Source organism: Photinus pyralis, unplaced genomic scaffold (genome assembly GCF_008802855.1).
Source record: "Photinus pyralis isolate 1611_PpyrPB1 unplaced genomic scaffold, Ppyr1.3 Ppyr1.4_LG2, whole genome shotgun sequence".
Taxonomy (NCBI): Eukaryota; Metazoa; Arthropoda; class Insecta; order Coleoptera; family Lampyridae; genus Photinus; species Photinus pyralis.
In genome coordinates, this window is record NW_022170403.1 from 42,623,109 (window position 1) to 42,649,927 (window position 26,819).

The 26,819-nt window shown below is 35.6% G+C and overlaps 1 protein-coding gene and 1 long non-coding RNA gene across 2 annotated transcripts in view; one reads left to right on the forward strand and one right to left on the reverse strand.

The window, feature by feature from the left end:
* Nucleotides 1-26,819, reverse strand: part of LOC116163014 (serum response factor homolog) — a 50,684-nt gene that overhangs the window by 15,648 nt on the left and 8,217 nt on the right. Inside the window, exon 2 of the mRNA XM_031476836.1 lies at nt 5,881-6,132. Coding sequence (XP_031332696.1) covers nt 5,881-6,132 — 252 coding nt within the window. The remainder of the gene's footprint in view (nt 1-5,880; nt 6,133-26,819) is intronic.
* On the forward strand, nt 1,349-3,653 carry LOC116163015. The gene is made up of 3 exons (XR_004143660.1): nt 1,349-1,499; nt 1,823-2,101; nt 3,486-3,653. It is a non-coding gene; the product is annotated as an uncharacterized LOC116163015 (long non-coding RNA).

A 26,819-nucleotide genomic window follows, 5' to 3' on the forward strand; every position in this document is an offset into this window, starting at 1 on the left:
GGTATTATTATCTCCAAGTTTGTTAAAATTCTTTTGGGGTTTTCCGAACTATCAGTTGGGTGGCTATTTCAGGGGCATCTTAATTCGTACAATAAGCAATGCTTGATATTTCAATATGCGAAAAATAAATAATCTGCTTTTTTAATTTATTTAAACATGGGTAATAAAAATTACTTTCTTTACAATTTTTAAAAAAAGGCAATCGGAATTCTTCAGGCCAACACTCTCTCTCGCCGAAGTCCACTGAATTAATAATTTCAATTCGTACAAATTGTCTAAGTAATATTGCGGGAATTTTAACTGCTGCTTATCAGCAATTAAATGTCCAGTTATTTTTAATGATTTGCATGTGGACCACTACAACATTCGTACCATACCAGTATAAAATATATTGTAAACAATTTCCGAAATATTTTTATACGAATATTCAGTAGGTATCATAGCAGTGATATTTCTTAAAATTTAAAGGAAAATGTTTAATTAATTCATATTTAAAATTTATTGACAGCCATTTCATAAGGATCCAAGATTCTCGTTCGTTTTCAGTACCGCCGGACGGTTTGATAAAACACTTTTCAGTAATATCAACTATTGGTCTTAAGACGATTCTGTATAATTAAATTAAATGTAAATCGAGCAGTATTGCATAATATCCGGCATTAAAAAAAGGACCTCAGGTCATATGCTTTCTTAAATAAACGCGATTTATTAAGTAAATTAATAACAAAAATTTGTAGAATTCATGAATGTTTTGAAATATTACAACGACAATAATAATAAATTCGAGTTGGGGGTTCCGTCAATTAAACTAAGTTCGTTTACATAAAGAAGCCGATGGAATGCACCTAAAATATGAATTTCGTTAACAGATTTGACACGATAAAGTTAGAATTCCGTTAAAAATTAAAATTTGTCATATCTTCGTGAATAAAAATACTGTGAATTTCAAGGCTGTCTTGAATGTAGCAATCTAGGATGTAATTTATTAAATTCATTAATATTCTGCGAAAATGAGCAAATTATTGACTAATATAGCATAGAATTTCATTAATTCCGGTCGTTTCAGTTTGCCGTTTTGTAATCGAAGTGATTTAAACGGGATGGTCGAATTTTTTTCAAATCTGTATTTGAATGCCCTTTTCCAGTCAAGTGGAATCAAATCAATCAAAAAGGTAAGTAGTCGGTTAAAGCATAATTGCAATCCCCGACCATCATTCTTGTGAAAATAAGCTGCAGAATACAATAGCACGTGCCGCGTCTCTATTTTTTGCTCCACGAAGTTGTAGGACCATGCCCAGTAGCCGTGGTTAGCAACAATACGCCAACCATTTAAGGAATGGAACCCATGTATGGACATGGGTGTTCGGCTTCAATCGACTTAGCCCGGTATTGACTCTAAGACCGTCAGGTAAAGACGACAGTTTGATATCTGCGCTTGATGAACCGCATCCTCTGTAGGTATACCACCTGTTGCACGCCGAAACTTTTCAAATTAATGGGTAAGTTTTTTTTAAATTTTATTGCGCTTTTATGATCATTTTTAATTATAGCATTACGCTAATTTGTGTCACATTTATTTTTTATTTGTAAAAAACGCTTAAAATTGTCACGACGATTTCAGCTGTGTGGTAAAACAATGCGTTCCAAATTTAAATACTGAATAATTTTTGGTAAAAATTGCACAAAAAATTATCATCCAAATTAAACTTAAAATAAAATTTCTTTTAAGGCCTAATTAAATAAATCAAATTTTGATTTTGAAATCGTTCTGATAATCTCGAAAAAATATTAAAATACTAACACATGAGATTCATCATTCCAGCAAGTGCGCGGTGCGCGTCCAACGACCCGCAAACACCTGGTTCGAAAACGGTGTCCACCTACACCACCCTCGAGTTTAAAACGAAATGGACACATCAACAGGGTAAAATATGGTTAAAAGAAACTTTATCGACCGATATCATCCCCAAGGGACAAACATGAACCCCAGGAGGGTAGGAAAGGCTAACAGGTGTGACCTCGCGCCGCCCCCCACTTCGGCACAACAACTCGGTCAGCACGAAGAGTAGATGTCGAAAATCACGACGGATATTTTCAAAAGGTATCTCTCATTCATATCTATCTAATTACTATGCCTTCTTTTCAATTTAGTGAAAACGATTTTTTTCTTTTACTCCGACGCGCTTAATTAATCCTCCACTTTGCCGTCTTAACAAACCCATCCCTTCCCATTTCTCCATCCAATTACCGATCAAATAGGTTAAGATTAATTTGTTATAAATACACCTACTTGTTATCCCTACCCATCATAAACAATGAGCAATAAACAAGTTATTATGTTTACTCATAATTCGTGATCGGTGTTGTTAAACGCGCTAATTACATCAACGCGTATAAAATTATTGTTATAGACGCAATTGTCCACCCCACAATTTCTTTAAATTATCACGTTTAGATGTGGAAAAATTTTAATTGAATTAAATTTGTTGTTAATTTTAGTTAATTTGATTTAATTGTAAAGCAAAGATTTTTGAATGCATTCACGAACTAATTTTTTATAGATCAGCGGTATCAACCAATACATTTACACTGGAAGTGGAAAATAATGTGGTGCACGTTGATAATTTAGTGGATGTTTCAGGCTGTAACGAGCGATTTTCGGGAAACTACCATTAGTTCAGCGTTGCGAAATGCGAACATAATTACTTTAATGGTAGTTACGCATCGATTTTGGAATGTTAACTTTTTTAAAAATAAAATCGGATTAATTTGCCGAGATTTTCATTTATGGTAACAGCACAGTGACTTTTATTAATCACACGCACATAGAACGAGAATTTTTGGAGGCATTTATTAAATTACCAAATTTGCGTTTGAGGGTTGAATGAAATTTCAAAAAATTTTTTCGCGCTTTGATTTAATCCGAGTGACGTCTCAGATTTCGGCTACTTATAAGGAAGTAACGAATAATAGCTTTTTGGTAACATAAAGAGTTGGTCGTCACTCTGTTAACCTTGTATCTAACAAAAAGTGCCATAAAAAACTAACGCCTACTGAAGATTTGCGCCCACTTATGCATTCGGGCAAAATTTACCAAACTTACGTTACGACATGCAAATTATACATTTCTAACGTGGCCTCAAAAAATCGTTGACTTTTATGGAAATGACTTTTTTCCTCTGCTAATCACTTTCAATTTGTACTATGCAATTGCACTGTGCTGTTAGATTCCATGTAACGAACCAAGAATCTTTGCTTTACGTGGACATATTTATTAAATAACAGTAATAATGATAGTACATTGAAAAAAGGGTATCTACTGTTACATTTGTGTTAGTGATCAATCAAACGCATGTATGACATTCCGATCTTTAATGTATTACAACTGCACTTTTTAGCGTTAATTGGTTCACATTTTTTAATCGATGCGATTTAATTCCAGTCTAGTAGATCATCAACCCCGCTTATTTTGTTTTATGTTTTAGACGTGGGAGAAGATCTTCAAGTCCAGCGCAGATTTATCACAGTTCACCACCACCATTATTATTATCACACAATGCTTTGTAAATTTTAATTAAGATTTAATTTTAAGTAACTCCATGCTTGACAAGGAGGATTGCTGAAGAGCTTTAAATAAATTTTAGTTATTCTTATTGATTTATTTTCTTTTCGTCGTTAAAGGCATAGTAAAAGAATAGTATAAATGAGAAATCTCATCATTAAAACATGTTTATTTATCACAATTACGGAACAATTATTATCGATCGAAGCTTTATCGAATCGAGCACTGGCATCGAGTAATTAATTAAACAGTAAACTGACCATTTTCGAAATCACAATTAATTTTGTTACATTTATGGTAAGTATTTTGAATAATACTTCAAAAATGGTCATAATTACTTGAGAAACAAAAATTTAATAATGCCAAAGAAATTGATCGCTTCTGTCATACAAAAGAGCATAGTAAGAAATAATCAAATAAATAACAAATTATAAATATCGTTGTCTAAACGTAAATAAATATGTAACAGCTAAAAGGACTACTTAACGACTTTTTAGGATGCACCGTTACTAAAAATTTATTTAAAATGCAGTGCACCGCAGTTGTACCCAGCACAAGTTTCGACTGAAACTGAAGTTCGCGGAATGTAATTTTACATGAAATTAATAATTAAAAATAAGGTCTGTACAAGAAATTAATTTAATTAAAATACACTAGTAACTTTAACACCTACACTTTATGTACATAAATCAAAATCAGGGATATTAAGGGATAGTTTGCAATTTTTTCACAGATACGTCGCTTAATTAATAACATTCACGAAACGCCTTGTCCAAATTATCATAACTGTTGTTAATAGAGATAACGATCCAATTAAAAATGTACTAGACGATGGTGGCATAATATTTCGGAGAATTTTTAATTGAGCAGCCAAGAAATGTGAAAATTGAAGGTGCAACGACCGAAAAATAAGTGTACCACCAACGCAAATAAAAAAAACTCCTACACCGAATACAACACGAGTAGGTACCTTACCTGGCCAATAAAAGTTAGATTTCGTAAACTTAACAGGTAGGATGAAATTGCCTCAATTGGAATAAGCCCGCCGGATTGTATAAAAGGAAAATTGCAAACTACACCGTAATATTAGAATAACGTGTAAAATCGATTCGAAAATGATACCCTGAGTCAGTTAGCTGTTCTTCGTCTTTCTGGCGCTACAAACTGTTTACCATTGGAGCACCCTGTATGCCATTAATGCAGATGTTCGTTAATACGACGAAATTATGCAAACGGCGCTATATTTAAAAGTAGATGTCGCTTGAGATTTTTATCTTAAAAATGTTGGACGCGCCTAGATTAAAAACTTTTTTTTTTGTTTTGAAAGTATGCTACTTATTTTTGTAAACAGCTTGTAAGGATTCATTCCAAATAGATAAAACACAACTGACACAAACTACAAAATTTAACAAAGGCATGCTTAATTTAAAAAATAAAACAATTTCGTTTTACGATAACAAAAACATCGCCACATACGTACACAGATTGAATTTAATTTAATTTAAACAAAGGGCATTACTTATAGCTGTAAAAACTGCGTACACGCGCCTATAGGTACGAAACAGAAGAAATGCACGAAGCCAATTTCCGCTTCCGCAATACCGGAAGTAATACTAATGTGAAACAATCAAACTCAATACCGTTGCAGTCTGTATCATAATTACTGTATTGCAATTTATTTTAAAAAAAGGTGTCCAAACAGCCTACCAAATACGCACGGTGAGAAACCAAATAAATCTCATATTCCAATGCGTGAGGTCCGACTTTGGATGAATTATTCAAGTCGATCATCGTGCTTCACTTTTAAAATTAAGTTCAACGCGTCCAGTGCAAGATTCTGTTCCGCATTACGGCTGCTAATTGACTTTGACAATCAATGCAAAAATTTGTACTTTGGTTTTGGTTTATCCAAACAAATTATTGGTACGCGTATAATCATCGTAACCGTATGTGAAATATCAAGATCGAAATGGCGTTCACGCCACAACCACAGCATTGCACTAATGACACGATCTTTGTTTAATAAATAAGTCGCTTCGTTTAGTCTCTCTTTGGGAAACTAATTGCACGATTTTGGATTAAATCTATCGTTGCGGATGCGAATGTGACATGTGCGTATGCGAATGAGGGTGTTGGGAGGATAAGCCATAACCTTGATGAGGTGGTGGCAAAGGACTAGGACACGCTTGCGAATATCCATGCTGAGGTGAACCCCCTAACCCCAAATGGCTTTGCTCCAAGTGCGAATAATGCGCTTGGCCCCCTAACGAATGTGCATGTGTGTGCGTATGTGGCGATCCATATACCATTTGTCTTACTTTCGAATCCTCGTCACTGATATTGTAGGTGAGCTCGGTTTCTTCAAAGCCCGTGGCCGACATTCGTTGGTCGCCAGCGGAAGAACCGGCCGGCGGGTCTGGTGAATTTAAACAAGTTTGTATTAGCGCTTTTCCAGCCTCGCTAGTTATCATGGGTTGAAGTTTACGGGTCGCAAACGTATACACATGCCCCGTCTCTGACGCTACCAGAAGCATAACTTGTGTTCCGGTTAGTGTCGATAACTCGTACGCCTGTAAATAAAAAAACACGCACATTAATTCGATACGGCATTTATTGCAATGTCTTAACATTAATACATGAATGACCTTCTTTTACGGCTACCTGGGGTGAACTGTAATGTAACGCCATATGACGGAACTAACACATATCAGTCACCAAACCGACCCATATGGCTTGTAGGATAAACGATTATTTATTGTAAAAACACGTTTGGGCAAAGATAGCGCATTTTTCATATGTAGATTATAGTATCTTGTCCCTGTCTATCGCGGTAGCGAAATTGCACAAAAGTTGACCAATACGGCAAGAGAACATAAGTTTATTGTGCATCAAAAAGCAACGTATTTTGCAGTTTCCGCATAACTTAAGATTTTGCTCTACCAACTTAACCAAAAATGTAGTTTAACAGGAAGCCAAGATCTAGTTCCTGTGCACCAATTCAATCCGTTTCCCCGACGAAAATGGTGAATAGCTAATTGCAAATTTTGCCCTACCAACTTAACCAAAATGAGAGTACTACAGGAAAAGCACAACATTTAAATCCCGGAAAGCAAACCACTGTATTTTGCAGTTTCCCCGAAGAAATTGGTGGAATAAGTTTGCCAAAATTTAACCATCATTCCAAAGTGATTACGAAAAAACAGTTCTTTCTACAATACAATACACTTTCTCTCATCATTATTATGGTTCGAATACTGGCCCCACTAGCTTACTCAATCCTCTTGTACAGATATTCAGGAGATTTTAACGTAAAACTAATTTTAGCCATTTTTAGGAAACGCATTTAATCGCATTGCATTTACGCGACAGACACAGGATAGGTAGAGGTACTAACCCGTCTTTATTTACGTCAAATTAACATCACCTCGACCATCACCAAGCTCAAGCTCGATTTTTATGCAGGTCTACCACGACATAGGGATGCTAAAAAAAACACGTATGAAATGATGTACCAGTTACAAAAGAATGTCAGAGACGACTACAGAATATCGGACAATATCATTTTCATTTACACTATGTTCGAGATAAAGAGGGCCACCATGACCATTCTAGAAAAGGTAAGGAGATACAAATTTAATTAAATTGCAATCAAAAGTGTAAGAATTTTTATGTTTTATATTTCCTATTCGGGAATATCTGTCAATGAGATTTCCAGAAACAGTGGTTAGCGCGCACTTGGACACCCTGGCCATCGCGTTTACAGGATTACCTATAACTCCGTTTGATTTCTTCATTAAAAATCGTGTTTATCGGCAAAAACTGAAGGGTTTATTTGCTAGTGTTACTCCATAAATGCTGATGAGGATGTTAGAATCGACGATGAGGAAATGCTATCTGTGTTTAGAAAGTGTCGTTAATTGATAGCTTTATTGTTAAAAAAAGTCTTGGTACAGGTCCATAACAGGAATTTTCTTACCTAATTAACCGGAAATAAAGGGCACACAGCAATTAAATTTTGAATCGGAATATCAGGGTCGTATTTAAAAAAAGAAGTTGATTATTCGCAAAGACGAAATGTTGGATAACAAAATTCACGTCACCTTAAAGAGCATTAAAAGTTGCCGTAGAGAAGTGTCATTGGTTTTGCTCTATGTCAAATATTAACGCCAGAAAAATAATTTGTAAAATCTAAAAATCCGATTTTTTGAAAGTATTTCCAAAACCAAAAAATTTCTAAACACTCTCTTCTTAGACCAATAATTATGCAACTTTTCCACACTGAACCAAATTTACCTCATACCGTTTCTAGAATGCCTATAGTGGCTCTTCTTACATCGAAAAACTCACGTAAAGTAGTAATTCGGACTTTCACCCCCCTTATTTTTTTTAATTTTCAATATAGTTGAATTTATAGTCGTAGAAATCAGAGTTTATTTTGTAACCCGGAGGTCGACAATTCGAAGTACACATTTTGAAATTTTTTACAGAATGAGACGATCAATTTCGTAGCCCCATAGTTAAAGGAAGAAAATAATACCACAATCCAATTAACGTCATAATTTAAATAATCAATATAAGTTACGTATTTTACAAAATTTTCAAAATTTAAAGATGAGCGACGAACACTGAAAAAGAGCACATTGTAAATCAAACGTGGGTTGATTTGGGTGAACTGAGTTTGCTCTTTTTTAGTCCTGTCGCCTAAACTTTACATTTCCTCTTTTCATCAATAATAATAACCTTTGTTACTACTGAAGCTGAAGGTTTGAAACTATTAAAATTGACCATTAATTTTAAAACATCCTGTAGAAGGACGTTCAAAATTTAAAACATTCTCATGTAGCGCAAGTCAGTATTGTTGATTTTGCAAGACTTTTTAAAATTCAGGTGAACGGAGTCATAAGTATATGACCCTAAAGAACAGCAATAAACTTTAAAAATTTTGAAAACCTTGGACGCTGGGTATAGGGAAATGTGGTATCATGTAGCTTTCGAAAATGTAATAAAATACAGGGTGTTCTATTTAAAATAAGAAAGTTGCTATCGACATCCGGTAAAACCCGAAGTGAAATGATCATAATAATATTTTGTTTCGTTTTGGTGTGCCAATTTTCAGATTTAAATTATTAATGGATGTCATTGTACCCTATTCCGTGACTTCCACCGCTATGCTGCATTCATCTTACATGCAAAACCTTATGAATTTTCCATTTAAAGTACTTGACGGACGGGCTAGCGGGGCATACACAACGTTTAGTGATGGCGCCATTTTGATTTTTGCAAAATGTGGTAGACACTATGAACGAGAAAGAAAGCGATTTAATCGATTTAACGGAGGTACAATAATCGCGAACCGTGGTACTCATTTTCTTCTGGAAATCGTTGCAAAAGCTGAACTACGAAAAGACTCTGTTTGTTATTCCAAAGTTAATTTCTTACAGGTTGTTTTTTGGGGGTACACCAGGATATCGGTTCTAAGTTTTCGACTTCGAGACAAAGTTTCATGAAAGTCAGGAAAATGACACATTACTGGCGAGTTTTGTATTAAATTTTACTCGAAATCGTATTTTAATATAAAATTTTCATATAGAACTTTTGATTAATGTCAATCTGTCAGTGATGACAGGAGTCATTATAGACATTTGTAAATGTCATAAAAGTGACGGTGCGGCCGGTAAAGTGCCAGATGCGGCCAGTAAAGTGACAAGCGGCAGGAAACGTAGTCTGCTCTGCCTCTGTCATGGAAACTAAAATTTCCTGACAGAAAGTAGGCATGAAAATTAAGGTTTCAAGATGATTTTGGGTAAAAAAAAATTACCGAAAAACGAAGGTTTTGGGTCAATTCCTATCATTTCTATTTTAATTATCTTAATCACTCATCTTAGAACTCTTATGACCCTCCCTCACTCGACTTCTCCCTCTCCCCCTAACGTGAAAATGCCTCATTTTAATATAACAAATGCATGTTAAGAAACCCTGGATTTGAGATGGAGTTGCCTCGTGGTCTTTAAAAATCGCCACCATCTCTGAAAGGGTAGGGTTCTTGCCATAACTGCATTATCTTCTTCTTTACAATATCAAAGGGCACTCAGGTGGTGTCACCCCAACTTATCGTATACAGGAAAAGAATATCCTGTCGTTCATCTTTGAACAAGTGGGTTGAATGCAGCACAGAAAAAACAAAAGCAGTGAATAGGACCAGGAGATCTGCGGAGTGGCGGAAAGTATGGAATCAGCGAGCTACGGCCTTAACCATTCGTTATATTGAAAAAAGTTTTGATTTAATTACATTAATACTAAAATATCTTGAAATCTGAGAACTTCAGATTGTTAAAACACTACACCATTTTGAAGCATATAATATCAAACAACTTTCATCTCACACTTTTTCAATATAGCGAATGGTTAAGGGTGTAGCTCGCTGATTCCATACTTTTCCGCCACTCTGTATGTCTTCCCCTGTTATGATGACGACATCATACCTCTCAGCAGCTGAGAAATCTGTGTCTTTTACTACCGGTTTCACTTGGTTCCCCTACATTAGGGGGAGGGGGAGAGGTGTTCCAAGATGAGTGATTAGATATTTTAGAAAGTACAAAAAATATTCTTAGTTCACGAGATATACGCGAAAAACTGAAAAAATTCCGAACATTTAGTTAGTTCACTTTTCATTTTCTTGGTTTTTTGAGGTAGTGTTCTGCTGAGTTCATATGAATCTGACAGAACATGTAATAATTTAAAAAAAAGGAGCATGTCATTCGGGAATAGAGCACTTAATTGGCACCTAATTATAGTTAGTTCACTTTTCATTTTCTTGGGTTTTAAAGGTAGTATTCTGCTGAGTTCATATGAACCTGGCAAAACATGTAATACTTTAAAAAAAAAAGAAACATTTTATTCGGGAATAGGGTACTTAATTAGCACCTAATTATGCAATATGTTTGATTGTGTTCTGCTGACCTTGCTCTGCTAGGTTCATGGGCATAAAAAAATGAAATATAGGTTTTCGCCTTAACGCGAGTAACTTTAACGCAAAGTTAAGGCATAAATATTCTTATAAATAAGAACCTTCACACCTGATGTTTTAAATATGAGATCTTTAGTTAAAATATAAAAAAAACTATAAATAAGAAAGTTGACATTGCGCAGTTTGAACATGCGCACATCATATTTGCGAAATGATTGTCTACTAAAGCATCTGTGGTTATAATTTCAAAAAAAATATCTCCATAAATAAGGAAGTGACATTGCGCAAACGCGCAAATTAATCGTCGAGATTTTTCTTGGGTGCTATAAGCTACCGACTGCAAAAAGAATGAACTAATTAGTTTGAAAGTATGAAGTAGTCGTGTTAGTGACATCAATAACAATAACCGATTACTTACGCTTTCCTATTTCATAAAAGAATTTCTCATTACCTCCAATTTCGTAGCGATTAGAATTTTTTGCCCTTTTAGTAGGGCGCTGAGAAGCTTCTTTAACGAGTGGAAGCGGAATGCGGTGGAGGCTTTCATGATCGATTAGGTTATATCACATTTGAAAGAGATTGATGCGCAGATAACGGAGATAACTGCCCGTTCCAAGATTTTTATTTTTGCGTAGCCTGTATGCATTTGTTAATACTGGCAGACAAAGCGCGATAGCAGACTCAAATTACTACAAACCGAGGTACAAACGCAAAATTATGTCGCAATTGGAAACGTTCGTAGGTACATTATTTTGTAAAAAAATTCTATGTTTCTGTTAATCTTTATGCGCAACACGTGAGACAAACTTTTCTTTCAAAAGAGCATCATGTATGTAGTGGTGAATAATAAGCCAGGAGCAAATTGCCATTTCTAAATTTGAAAAAAAGGATAATACCTCGGATAATACTTTCCGCTAAAATGTTAACACTGGAGGAAATGTGCTTTTTTGCACTGATTAGGTAAATAAATCTTAATAATGCAATAAACTTTATAGAAGAAAAGTTTCTTCAATTCACAATGATTTCATGATGATTTCAATGCCAAATTATCTTGTAACGTAAACTTGTAGATTCTTTATTTAAAAAATGTGTGACGAATTAGCTATTGATGCAAACTATCTTTCACTATTAAAAAATAGCAGACAAAATCGCAGCGTGTATTTACAACTTAAAGATTTTAATCGAATGTTGATAACTGCTAACAAAAAAGTAATTTAGCGTAGGCACGTGCCGAATTACCGTACTACATGTCTTCATTAAACAAACAAACCACAATATTATAGAAGAACAATGACCTTACCTAAAACGAATAAGGTCCAGAGCCTAAAAACTGTAAAGAGGTAATAAATGTTAGAGTTTGTGACAACATGGAACTGTAGGAAGATTTTACAAGTGTTAATCAATTGTTCAATTTAAATATCGCCACTTTAACACGGACAATATTTAACAAATTCGTGTTTCAACCAAAATTAAAGGTAAACCGTTTCTCAGCTTACAGCGGACGTTTCTTTGAGTTCCAACAAATCACAAACACTGAGACAGGTTTATTCGCGCGAGATGAAGAAATTATTTAAATAATCTCAGAAATATAATACGACCTCTTCATTAAGAAGAAATTTATGGCGCTTGTTAATTTTCGTACAAACATTAAAAATTATAATAATACAGTTACTTCCCTGGTCAACTAAATAAATTTGACGGCGTCATTGATTTTCGTTAATAACAAAGGGTATTAAAATATACGCAAAGAATATTAAATAACGGTTCAAGTAAATATGATTTCGCTATTTTCTCCAAACAAAAAACTAACACACAAGATATTTTCTTGGTAAACAATTACCTAATATTGAGGATATCGAGTCGGAATTCTGAACAAAAGAGTGCGAAATTTCTTTGTGAATATTAAGATGTTTATGAAGTCATTACAGCTTCAATGATACTAATGACGTTTCAAAAAAAAAGATAATAACGCCCACTTTTCTGTCGGTTATGAAGCATTCAATCCTTTATCGAATCGATATGATTATTTATATCTGTTAGAAGCGACCATCAATGGCCATCAATCTTATTCTTTGTTAAATAATGTACTTTCATAGTCTTTTCTCCAAAGAACATTCCTTCACATCATTGTGTGATGATAGCTTGCACATAATAACAATTATTATAAGAATTAATTGTATACATTAACAACATCGTACCACGTCAAATTATGCAATGATATCCACTCGTAGTTTAACACAAAGCTCCGTTTGTTAGGTGGTTAAAATTTTGAAAGTCATTAATTACAAACAACTTGATCGGGCGGCAAAACGATTAAAAATGTTGCAACTTATAGACATGGAGGAAAGGTTCACAATCTACGGCACACCAGTAAAATTTACATTCAATATACAATTACGTCGTGATTGGATAATTTATTACATGAAGTCACTCTTGTAATTCCGGTAAAGGTGTAGCAAATTTCTTGGCGTAGTAGGAAGTTGCCAATCAAAATTAAAGCTACCTATCAATTTCATGCAAGTACACTAAAATACCTATTTCAGCTGTTATTGACTCACCTTTCTGCGGTATGTAATATCCAGGATATGCAGTTGAGCGGTACACGTGCAGCAATTGAGGAAAAGTCATAGGTGCACCAAATAGTGAATATTTTCTTTGTGCAAAATATCACACGTGCTGAGACGTGCACCTGCTCTGCTGTTGTTCGTACTCTAGGCAGTAAAAAATGCGGTAATAATTTCGAGCAAGTTTTACAAACTGGACCATAATTCAAAATGCGACCATTTTTGGATAAACCGTATGGAGGTGAAAAAATTGGATTCTCAATAGCACTTTCCGTGGTCTTTTATGACTTGAATGAGTGGGAAGGACAATTTTCGGTTTTAGCTATACAGGTGGTAATGTGACAAATATTATGCAAAAATTAGACCATAGAGGGCACCAAAACAAGCATTTTTCCCAAATAAACCGAAGATTCGAAATGAATCGTTTGAGAGCTACGCCCCCAAACCGAGGGGTTGATCACTCCAAAAACATAGGTTCCACTTGTGCAATATTGCACACATTGCACGATTATTGCAGACATTGCACGATTATTGCACACATTGCGCGATTATTGCACACATTGCACGATTATTGCACACATTGCACGATTATTGCAGACATTGCACGATTATTGCACACATTGCGCGATTATTGCACACATTGCACGATTATTGCACACATTGCACGATTATTGCACACATTTCACAAACATTGCGCCCATTGCACAAATATTGCACACATTGCACCACTATTGCGCGTATTACACAATTATAATTGACTGCTTAAGCGTAACTATGTATTGTGGTGCTATTATAATATTGCAGACATTTCACGTAATCGGGTACCTACATTACGTGTTTTATCTTCCTTTAAGTTGCATGTCTTAGGACCATTTTCATAATTACGCTAAAGTCTCCTTTAGCTAAAGTCGACTTTAAGGCAAATTAATGTTCTTTCTGAAGATAAACATATTCATAACTATATTCAACTACTCCCTAACTAATGTCCCTGTGGACCTTAAAAATTAAAATATGGTTAAAGTTCTCGTTAAAAGCTATCAAGCAATGTTTTAAAGCACCATGGCATGGCTGCAAAAACGAAATTTAAACAAGAAAACCACCTTTTCGTAATATTTACGAATATACATACATTTATTTTGTCGATTTTAGCAAACACTATATTTTGACAAATCCTCAGAAAACGTGTGCCGCATTCGAGTGTCAATACACGGTTCACTTAATTTTAAAACAATGTCTTGGTTTGAAACATCCGCCACATCGTCAGTTGCAGGGAACGTAAAAAAATTTCCGTGTCTTCTAAAAAATTTCACTTCATATACTTCCTCATTACGATTATCGGAATCATTTAGTCGTTTACTTAACACTAAGCCAATGTAATGTTTGTGGCTTTTCTTTGTTGCAAACTGAACTAAAACATAGTTTCCAATTGAAAGTGTAGGCTCGATTGTATCCGTCTCAGGCGATGTTATAAAAATCAAATTTTTCTAGACCTAATGCTTATATAAAATTTTGGAGGGAGTTGTAATGCCCCCCCCCCCTCTCATGAGTGCGTCCCTGATTTTTTTAAACATCTGATGTAATTATTTTCATTGTTTTGTTGCCTCGAATAGATTTTGTTTTGTTTTTTTTAATTCATCACAGCCTACTTAATTAAAATATAAAAACCGTTGATATAACTGGTATCTTATTTTCAATCTTATGTTATGATGGCTCGTTGAAAAGAGAATTAAAAAATCTATCAGTAATCTAAAAATCCCATATGGCGCCTATTTAACTTTAGGAAGTTGTTAAATGTTCCTCAAAAGTAGCCATCTTGAATTTTTTTTTGACCTCAATTCTAAATTAAGCATATCAAAGACAGTCACTTTTATATAAAACTTTGTTTTATATCTCTTATACTTTCGATGATATAAGACATTCAAGGAAATGACCAATGTTAGTTTTTTTGAATTTACGTCGAACCTATGCGACATTTTGAATTTCCAAAAGGAAATTTTAAATAAGCATCTAAAACTGCAAAACATTGCCCATTTAACCAATTCTCTATCCTTAATAATAACAAAGTTACCCATGCAATCCCACCCGATCTGGGACACACTATATACCGCGATCTATAACACTTCGCACTCAACACCGCACAGCGCAGTTATAAATATTACTCACTCGAAAGACAAAAACCATCGTTACATTTGTTTCATACTTCGTTTTATACCGGTTAGGTTCCTAATTGTGGGCGCCGAGGCGGCTGCATATTGCGCCTACTCCGAGCAGTAAAGCTCATATTGTATTTTACGAGGTATTATTATACGTATTGCACAAATATTGCACGCATTGCACAAATATTGCACACATTGCACAAGTATTGCACACATTGCATAAACATTGCACACATTGCACAAATATTGCACGCATTGCACACATTGCACAAACATTGCATTACTACCCGCCCACCTATTGCACACAGTGATTAACCCCTCGCCCCAAACACTACAATTTTAAATTTTTTCTCAGGAACCGTAACAGATAGAACGACGGAACTTGCAGCTTTACCTTTCGGGTATGCCCTTTCTGATTTTGTAAAAATATTTAAGTTCTATTCCAAGACTTTAACCTCTGCAAGTGTTATTTTAGTGTACATCAGCACCGTCTTTTGACGCGTTTACAGTACGGTCGATTAGCCATGGTTAAAAATCCGCGGACGTGTATGCAATACTTTTTAGCGCATTTTTCAACTCATCCTGGAAGACTCTATTATGGCCACTTTCTCCGTCCGTCCGAGGCCTTAACTACTCCTTATTTAATTCCCTCTTTTTGTATTAGGTAGCTTATAGCTCTGGCACCTCAACCAAGAAAAACCTTGACTATTAATGTGCGCATGCGCAAACCACAAATGCTTCTAGTAAATGCCAACGTATCGCATATTGTAAACACCAGGAGTGCGCGGTCACAAGCTGAGCAATGCTAACTTCTAATACGGAAAAACATAGCGCACATAGGTATGGCATTTTGGAAAGTACTGTTGAATGCATGAAATCTGCGCTAACGTTACTAGTCTTAGGGCAAAAAACTTTTTCATTTTTTTATTATGTGGGGGCGTTTGGGTCACGCTGACAAACCAAACATATGTACACAAAAACTTATACAAATTCGTTCAGTCCATGCGTTTGTCTTAATTTCATTTACTTTCTTCATATCTCCGCAACTACTTACCGAGTGACCGTGTTACCGGTATTAATTTTATTTTGTGTCACTACGTTTGTCATATCCTTGAATAATAATGTTCTTCATACTTTTAATCTTTCTCTCTTGCCTTGCCACAAAGTCTATTATTTGTAAAGTGGTTTAATAAATATTATTATTAATTTAGAAAATTTTAAAAAACCTACTCTCGCTAAAAACGCTCCACACTTTTTCTTTGGCATTGAAGGAACACACTTGGTCATTTTCCCAAAGAAAATGATTATGACATTAGGCAGCAAAAAAGTGTATCGATCGCATTGTGCGCATCAGACAGGTGGTCCTTTTCTCAATGGCATTGACCCATAAATAAGGTCTTGACATCTTTGAGCAAGATACATATGATCACGAAAGTTCGCTAAATCTCTTTGGCGTCGAGGTAAAACCTTTGGTTGTTTTTTAAACAAAATCTATGGTCTGAGCGAAACACATTGGGCATTGTCTTCTGGGTCAAAACACATACCGCACGTCCGCACCACAGAAGAATAAAGAGATAAAAATTCACACAGTAAATCCTCTATACCTACCGAATATTAACTCACTTCTGGCAGTCCTCTGTGGCCTAGGTAATCTATCAAACATTTTTAAAAGAGGGTAAGAGATATCATTCATTTTGGGCAAAATATTAATAATAAATTTTTAGAAAATTACTTTCGATAGTATTCTATATTCATATAAATTCTTGCCACAACATTGATCGCATCGCTCCGAATTCTTGACAGAACGCTATAAATATGTGCGAATCAATGCACAGATTCATACACAACTACTGAGATTTTGAATAGGTACCAACACCGTAAACCGTTAGAACAATTAAAGAGTTATTATCATGCTTTAAAGAAAACCAAAAAATCCGGGATACTTCCGAAGACATGCCAGAAAAGGCGCGAGCGCGCCATCCTGTGGAAACCAACAGTTTCCAACTTTTTTGTGCGCCGTACATCGTTTTTTCCTAATCCTAAATCAATACTCGATACAGTATGTACTTTTTTTTAGGGGCCATATAAAGAATAAATTTGATGCTGAGGTTTCCGAAATGAAATGCATTGAAAATCTCGCAACCGTCTTGTAAAGTTCAAAAAGTGGCAATGAGAAAGTGTTTTTTATTTTTTTGTATCTGCCTAAAAAATATCAGAAAAAAATTAAGACGAAATCTGCAAATGTAGGGTTTTCTGGCACATCTTCGGAAATAATCGGAATTTTCTGGTTTTTTTTAAAGCATGATAAGTCTTTAACTGGGCATCTTTTCTCTAATTTGACAATCGTCGTATCTTCCATGGTTTCGTAGATCCCTATGATAGACATCCTTATCTTGGATGCATTGTGTGTGTGTGAGTTCTCTCTTCAACCTGCACGTTGCCATATAGCTGTCTCATTTGCTCACGCACGGACACGTTTCTCGCTCTGACAGATTGACAGTTTTTTCTGGCTCAGGTTTACCCCGACCACATAGGGCTGCCAGCAGTGACTTTTAATATTCAGTAGAGGATTTAATGTGGAAATTTCATGACTTTTGAAATGACCACCCGTGACCACCTAAAATTGATCACAGACTCTTGATCTATAAGAAGCAAGTGGTAAGCAGTCGCAGCCGGCAGTGGCCAACATCGAATCTTAATCTTAATGTACGTTATTGCTTCAATGTGTTATATTTTTTTATGTCACTAATTGTCTTTATTTATTTATTATGTCCATCATCATAATTTAAGAAATCTCGCCTGATGATGAACCGAATGATGGACGTAATGTCCGAAATCGATGGCGAAAACAGACAATAAAAAGACAATTAGTGAAACATTGTTTTTTCTTATCCAGTTTTGAACTGACACTCCGATTTACTTAAATTGGTAGATGTGCAGATACCGAAGACTTTTCGACAAAATGTATGAAAAATACGATAACAAAATAAAGAAGTTCGCAAACTTTTTATGACTTTTGGGAAAATAGCTTCCCAAAGAAAAAAATTGGATCCGTAGTTTAAATGCAAAGAATCTCTACTAATGCTCATTTTTTGCCAGCCATTTTTTGTAAAACGGATTTCTGCTACACGGATTTCTGCTACGATTCTATGATCTGCAATTCATGTTAACAATTGCTTCTAAATTAAAAAAACAAACTTCCTTTTCGTAAAGCACGTGGTTATGTAGCGTTATGTAATTTTGTCTTCTACTTTTGATTTGAAAAAAATTCAAAAATCCTTCACCATTATACATACTTAGTTTTTTTTTAAATAGTTCATATTTCAAATAAACGATGCTGTCGATCATCACGGCCTGTTTTGTCTAATTTTTAAAGTAACGTCGTGTAGAATAACTTTTCTAAACGATAGCCGGAAAACTACGAGGAAAACTAGGCATAGCGGTGGAGTGGCTACTCCCAACAGATCCTAGGTTCGAATCCGGATTCAGGCGAGGGCGAAAGCGCCTAGCAAATATTGGCAAAACTTGGCCGTAATACATGTATAGTATGGAAGTACAGGGAGATCAATAATCATATGCTGCGCCGCTCTTATAAAATATCACATTAGTAATCATTTGCCGCAACCAGGTATATGTGTACCAATTCAAAACATAACCTATAATTTTACAAACCAAAACCATGATTTGTGATTCTTATTCGAATACTTTCGTCCCTTTCAAAACGGCTTTTTTCAAGACTACCAGTTTCTTTCGAATATTTACAAGGTGGGTAAATTACTTGTAAATTACAAACAAACGTTTTTTTAGTTGTAGCGTGTAATAGGGAGGCCGGGGCATTTCGCCGAATGCCCAGAACGCCGACACGATTTTTTGAAGGTCCATATCGCCGACTAGGGACACTACGCCGACCGTGCCCACATCGTCGACAAGTGTGCAAGGGACACAACGCCGACCATGCCCACTTCGCCGACCGTGCCCACATCGCCGACAAGTGAACAAGGGACACTAAGCCGAACGTGACCATAACGTCGACTCATATACAACACTTCTTAATCAAGCTGGACGGTGTGCAACACCAAGTAGCTTTTGACGTTAGGTTATTGTAGGTTCAAAATATTTTTTTTAACTTTTTTCGAACTACAGACTCATACAAAAATTCTTAATCAAACTGGACGGAGTGTGAAGCAAAGCAGCTTTGGATATTAGGTTATTTGTAGGTTTAGGACATGTTTTTTAAACTTTTTAAAATGCAAACTCATACACTGGACAGAGTATGAGGGGCCTAGATTTTCGAACAGTCGGCGTTGTGGTCACGTTCGGCTTAGTGTCCCTTGCACACGTTTCGGCAATGTGGGCACGATCGGCGTAGTGTCCGTCGGGAAGTGGGCATGGTCGGCGTTGTGTCCCTTGCACACTTGTCGACGATGTGGGCACGGTCGGCGTAGTGTCCCTAGTCGGCGATATGGACCTTCAAAAAATCGTGTCGGCGTTGTGGGCAGTCGGCGAAGTGTCCTAGACCCTAGGTTTACTCCGACAAGCCTTTTACTTAAGAGAATAAGATGCGTTTGCTGTCCCGTTTCCGTAATGGGACTAAAGACGAAAGTGGAGTTTGGGAGTACTCGATACGTTTGTGTATACAGGAGTTTCGATAAACGATTGTCAACCATGACGAGGATTACAACCTCGATTACAACAATATACGCCGAAATGCTCATCGTCTACTTGAGCGGTTTAACATACAGGAAGTCTTGCTTCTGGGAAGTCACCTGGCCGCTTAGTGATTGCTAATAAGGAGGTTGTAAAAGATGTTCTTGCTCGTCTTGAGCAAAGTCGGAAAAAGCAGCTGCGACAATTTGTCCCACTAACGGGCATCTCATAAGGAACGTGTGACGCAATTGCCTGGAGAAAATTGTACTTCTATCCTTTAAAGTAACCGTGCTACAAGAACTCATCGTTCAGACTTGCAAAGCCGTAAATTATTGCATGCAAATTTACGAGATGGCAACAGTATTCGAAATCGTTTACACACCATTGCCGAATTCCGAGCAGGTATAGAAGCTGCCGTTTGAAACATTACGCAACAGCACTTACATGCCGGCTTCGAAAACATGAAGAAAAGAGTGAATCCCTGTCTTAATAATGGTGGCGAGCACTTCGAACAGTTGTTATAGTGTGCATGTAATTTATCCAATTACTTCGATATTAACGAGTTGTAAAAGAAATAAAATCGTTTCAATTTTTGTAGTAATTTGCTATTCGTGTAGTTCCACATAATTTGGAAACTTACAAGGTGGTTAAATCGTTGATTTAGGTTAAATATGGTTAAACGTCAAAAGTTTACTTTAAGGTTATGTTTTAGTATTGGTGCACCAGGCCTGTTGCGGCAAATGATTACTAACGTCATAATTTATTGAAGCGGCGCAGCAACTCAATATTGATCGCACTGTATAAGGAAGTACGGGCGACGGGGAAAGATTAAGAAATACCTGTGACTGTTTGGAATTATTCCAAATATGGAGGTAGTGGTGAATAATATGGCAATACGAGTAGAAGGTGTTCAAGGAAATATTGTCGCAAAATTAGAGAAGTGTTTTGCCCATTGGATTGGACAAAATGTGATTTGTAAATGTACATCCCTATACTATGCTGGGTAATCCCCTGTCCCTACCTAAAACAAAAATAAAAGCGAAGAATAACGTCAATAAAAGAAAAAAACATTTCGTGAAAAAATCTGGTAACAAAAAAATTAGGTCAAGTGTATAGAAAGGTACCCCACAGTACACGATTAGCTACTAAACATAATTTGGTTCGAATAATTTATTCCATTAAAAATTCACACCTAATACCTTCAACAGCCTTGAAATCTTGATACGAGTGGGTTTCAATTTCTCCTTATTCAGAAATTTTAAAACAATACTTACAAATTAAACACGGCGGGTACCTACACCCAAGTTGTGTAATTTATTACACACACACGGCGTAGAAAAACATGATTCGGCGACCGCCAAAATCCCATTTTTATCGTCTCGATTATGAACATCGTTCCTTGCTTCCTTTAAATTGTGCCAAATATAATTTACTTTCTAAACAGTTTACATAAGATCATGTCATTTACACCCACGCTCTAGCAAATTAGGGTCTTGTGCTATAATTTGGAAATGAAACATTACAAAATTTGTACGTTCCAATTTTTCTCTCTGGCACTCCACTTTAACAACGTGCTTATATTAATAATAACTTTTATCGTCCTTAAAATTCGGGAAGATGTTATAAGTAACAACTCATAAATTGAAAAATAAAACATTTAAATCAAAACAGGAATTATCCAAAACTTGAAACGTGTCATACGCCTTGTAGTTCAAATGAACATTTTATTAACTTCGCTATTTGTGAATTGCTCTATATTATGCAAAAAGTAAAATTAAATAAATGTAACGAGTATTTTGCCTTGCCAATTTTAGAATCAACGGCGTGAAGCTAACTTCAAAAGGTGTTCTTTTTTCAAATCGTGTCAAGCACAAGCAAAACTAATTTAACATCCCACAAATTGTCAGATTTTTGTCATTTTGGTAGTGGTTTCATTGGTGAAAAACATGTAAAACTTGAACCCAGAACCATTATAAAATGTTTGGCTAAGTTGTCGTATATGGCGAGAATGCTCCGTCACATTATCAAGTAAAATTCTGATCAAAATAATTTGGTTGAGGTCGAGAGTCATACGAGTTGTTAGTTGATCCAAGATCTGGTAACCTAAGCAAGAATACAACAGATTGAAGAATTAAAATTTCAGTTATTGCAAGAGATGTGCACGTGTATCAGACGTAACAGTTATCAAAAATTATACATGAAGATTTGGTGATGAACTGTCCACCAAATACCATCTTTGGATCAAAAATGTCAGAAACTGAGGTCCAAATTTTTTTACTACGCCACTGGAATCTACGTAAAAATATCTAAAATGGGTATTTTGTACGTTTTTTCTATCTTACATTGACAGTAAAATATGAACAACACCTTAAAAAGGCCAACTTTCCGTTTACCCCTGTATCTCAGAACCAAACGTAGCTAAAATGATTCTGTTTGTTGTATTAAAAGTTTCACAAAAAATGGCACATGATTCCGAAAACCCAAGTCTTTTGTCTTTAAAAACAGCTGAGATACACTGCAGTATCAACCAAGGACACACAGTACATTTTGTTGAGCACGTGCTAATGATTTTATGATTATTTGTTTTTTTTTTTGTTTTATTGTATATGTCGTAGTCTTTTAGTGAAATCCGTCATTTCACGAAACGCCTAGTCATTTATATGAAACTGTGGCACAGTGTACTTTCCAGGGCCAAGCCATTGGATTCCGTTCCCATTGGAAATCGATAAATGGTATCCTTATCGATCTAGAAGGGGAAGGGAAATTACCCCACAAGTACAAATTTTCAGCGTTTCACTAAATGACTAGGCCTCGGACTAGGCGTTTCGTGAAATGACGGATTTCACTAAAGGACTACGACATATATATTACTTTGTACACTTTTTATGCTAATAATAAAAAATTCAAAATTCTGTTACTGTGAACTTTTTTATGTTGCGGCTCGCAGCTATACATATGTGGAAACCTTAAAATTGACCTTTGTAATAAATGCCTGTTATAGTCGAATGCAAGAACAATTTTTAACGCATTGATTTAAAAAAATGTTTGCGTTTTGTCCGTCCGTCTGGACCTCGGTCTGGACCCACTTCTGCCGTTTGGAACTACTCTAGGGGAATGGTCCTAGAGTCCTGGAATTTTTTGCAGTAGGTAGCCTATACCTTGAAGGTGTGCCAAGCGGCCATCAAATTTCGCTGTCTAAAAGCCCCCCCCCCCACGAATTATTTCCTGAGATGCTGTTTTTGAAAGTAAAACCGTGTATAACTTTTACATACGACAACCAATTGGTCTCAGATTTTGCATACGCATGCGTTTAGTGGCGCCAAGTTAAACTTTAGAAAATGGTGGGGGGGGGGCACATGTTCTACCCTTGGTTCCACCCTTCATTGGGGGGGGGGTTAAAAATTAATTTTATCTCGCATTGTATTCCAATTAAAGGTCTCAACGAAAAGAACCGTTTTCTACTGCCCTTCTTTCTGCCCTCTTATCAAAGTACGGGGTGGAGAGTTTTATCCTTCATGGTACTCTAATGAAAGGTCTCAACGAAAGGAATTAATTTCTACCTACCACAGCACTTCTCCCCCACCTCTTATCGTGATCGGGTATATTCCCTTATACCTCAAGAGCGGATTGTCGGAAGAGGGCACTCACAAAGGGCGATTGAGACGTCTGCAAGGAATATATCCATTGATGATATCAAAACAAAAGCTACTTCGGTTTAAAAAAATGCGCTTTATCTGCACATGAGTTGTGCACAATTTATACGTGTTTGTTCTTAGATAGTGTTCAATTGTTTTGGCCATTTGATTTTTTTCATTTTACAATTCAAAAGCGGCACTGTGGCATTAAATAATGAGCAATAAAGAACGTCGTCTGCTTTTCGTCTTTGGACATCGGGAGCATAAGTTCGTTTAAAACAAATTGGTTTCCTGTGGCAGTTTTGAGTATCAACTGTCTCCAAATATTCAGATCAACAAGTTGTAATGCCGTCGCTCTCGTGCGAGTGACTAATGCGTATTTTTATGCGGCATTTAAACACCAATGTGGGCTATACACTCGTATAAAATTTAATTTTTTTTTACCATGAAAATTTGAATGTCAGCCACGAACTTGTCACTCGCTGTGCGCGCCCAAACTAATGCATAGCTAGTAGAAGACCCGAAACTTCACCCCTTTAGGTCTACGGCCACAAACGAATTCTTTTTATCTTTTTAGTGATAACATACTAAAAAGATAAAAATTTCAACTGCAGTTAAAAATGAAGTTCGCGCGTGCGCAAACCAACTTTAATGAAAATTCATTCAATCGCTTTTACTAATGACACGTGGAGAACACGTTTTAGCCAATTACAAAAATGGAGCAGCTTTACACCCTTAAAATCTGATTTATTTTAAAAGACCTAGGGTTAAGTACCTACTTTAAAACCGAGTTTAAACCACTAATACTTTCAACGTCAATTACTCAGTACCTATTATTGCAATAAATTCGCATGGTTTTTCATTTAATTACAACAATTATCCTTTTAATTTACCTATTCAAAGATACAGCTGTAATAAAGCAAAGTGTTCAATGACCGTGCATAATGAAATGACTATTTATGACTGACTATAAAGTGAAAGATTAAAATCGTTCCATAGTGTCTTAACGGCCGACTCGATTAACATACCTAGCAGTAAGCGCACTTTTTGGCACCCATTTAAATATCGAATACACATATAATTAAACACGCAACTTCTTTGGATGTAGGAAACTGATAAGAAGTTTAACTACCGACTTCTCCCGCTATAAACCAATCGCCTTGAATCTTGATCATAATTTTGAGAATTGGTAGCATAATTACAAATAAAAATATCACCAGTAATGGTATTTTGAGAGTTTTTGTCATCTGATAACAGCGAATTGTCTATATTTAGTTTATTTATTGTAAGCAGCTTTGTGAGTAGCTCTGCACCGATTAGATCGGAAACGGAGCAATCTATTTTGACGAACTAAATCAGGTGAAATGGAGATGGAACCTCATCATTTTTATTGTTGAATGTTCTGTGGCCTTTTAACTGCGCTTCTTTTTGCAAAAATCGTAGTAAAATTAAATTGGGGAGATCGGATACGTATGATTAATTTTTTCTCGATATAATGGCCCTCGAAATTCAATGTTCTTATTGAACGTAATTCAGCAAAGAAATCATATGCCGTTTGAATTTGAGTAATCATTCACTGTTCCAGTTCACACAAAAATCAGCATTGCATAACAAAAGTGGAAACAAAGTGAAGAATGAGAAGAAACTGCATATTGGTGTAATAAACGAACAATCACAACGCAGCAAACATGAATAAATAAAAACAAGTATAAATTGTAAAGCACGTTTTTTAAACCGAAATAACTTATAAACTTAAATATGTAGATGGGTTATAACGTATTAGTAGCATGCTGTATTTGTTGATGTTGATGTGAGACCTTTAATTAGAATACGACGAGAGATAAAATTAATTTTTAACCCCCCTCCCCCAATTTTTTTGACATTTTTTTAAAATCAAGCTTTCATAATCTGAACTGGTGGTCTTGATTCGCTGCCCTAGGACTATTGCGAGGACTATTGTTTGCAAAAAAAACATAATGTTTATCACGTTCTTTAGCTATTTCTGACAGCGTTTGTTCAATGAAAGCGACATCTCTTGATCTACAGATTGGTTAATAAATTATATTATTAATTAGATAGATAATAATAATAATAAAGTGCACGATATAAACATTTTACATGTATAACTATTATTCGTAAATTCCGAGGTAAATTCACTATGGAGTATCTCGGATTTTGTATGGGGCAATGTTTAATCGTACGCTTAAATGCGCGGATAGGTTACATTGTTACTTTATTGTCTCGTTTATTGTACAGCATAATGCCAATCAATTTATAGTTCGTCTGAGTGGTCGATTGTCTATACAGGGTGTTACATTTAAGTATGTACAAAAAATTGGATGGTAGAGGGGATCAAAACAAGCACATTTTCCAAATAAACCGAGGGTCCAACGTTTCGTTTTTCTCAGCAACCATAAGACTGGTGGCACGTCCTTGAATAGGTTTCGGCTATGCCCCTTCCGAGTTTGCCAATTTGTTTTCAAAATTCCTACCACCAAAGGGCGCACGCACCCCTAAATGAGAGTGCGAAAAAAAATTCTGATTTCGATGAAATTTGGTATCCGCGGGTTTTTGAACATGATAGCACGAAAGTGAAATTTTGAAAATTCGAAAAAAAAAATTCCACTGCAATTCTATTGGGGAACTCGAAACGAATATCTTGAAAACGAAGTGTCGGAAGAGGGTACTCATATAGGGCAAGTGGAAGGTCTAACAAGACACATCTACCGGTGATATCAAGTGCAAATATTTGCAGAACGGTGTCGGAGAAAGTACTCACAAAGACCTGAAGATGGTCTAAACGAGACACACCTCCTGGCGATGTGAAAACGGAATTGTGATTATCTCGAAAATGTTGGAGTAAAGTACCTACACAATATTTAGGAGATTCTTCTTGCATTATAAAGGGTGTAAACGGAACGAGAGAACGCGATTTTTCTAGGAAATGGTTAGAGATACAAAAAAGCTACATAAATTAATGTTTATCAGGAAAATATACTTATTTTTGACTTTTTTTTAATGGTACTCCCTGTATGGTATTTGGTAGGAAATATTTTTTACTTAAAAAAAGTTTCATAAGTTATACCTCCTAACTTAATAGAATTCGAGATATTAAAGAAAATATTAAAATAGTTTTACTCAACATTAAAAGTTGGCTTGAAAATAAAATTATTGAGTTACAAATGTATATCAAATTATTGTCATACTGGTAACACTATAAAATTGTTCAAAATTTTTACCGTTTTCTCGTATACAAAAATTGAGCCTTTTTAACAAATGTTGATTTAC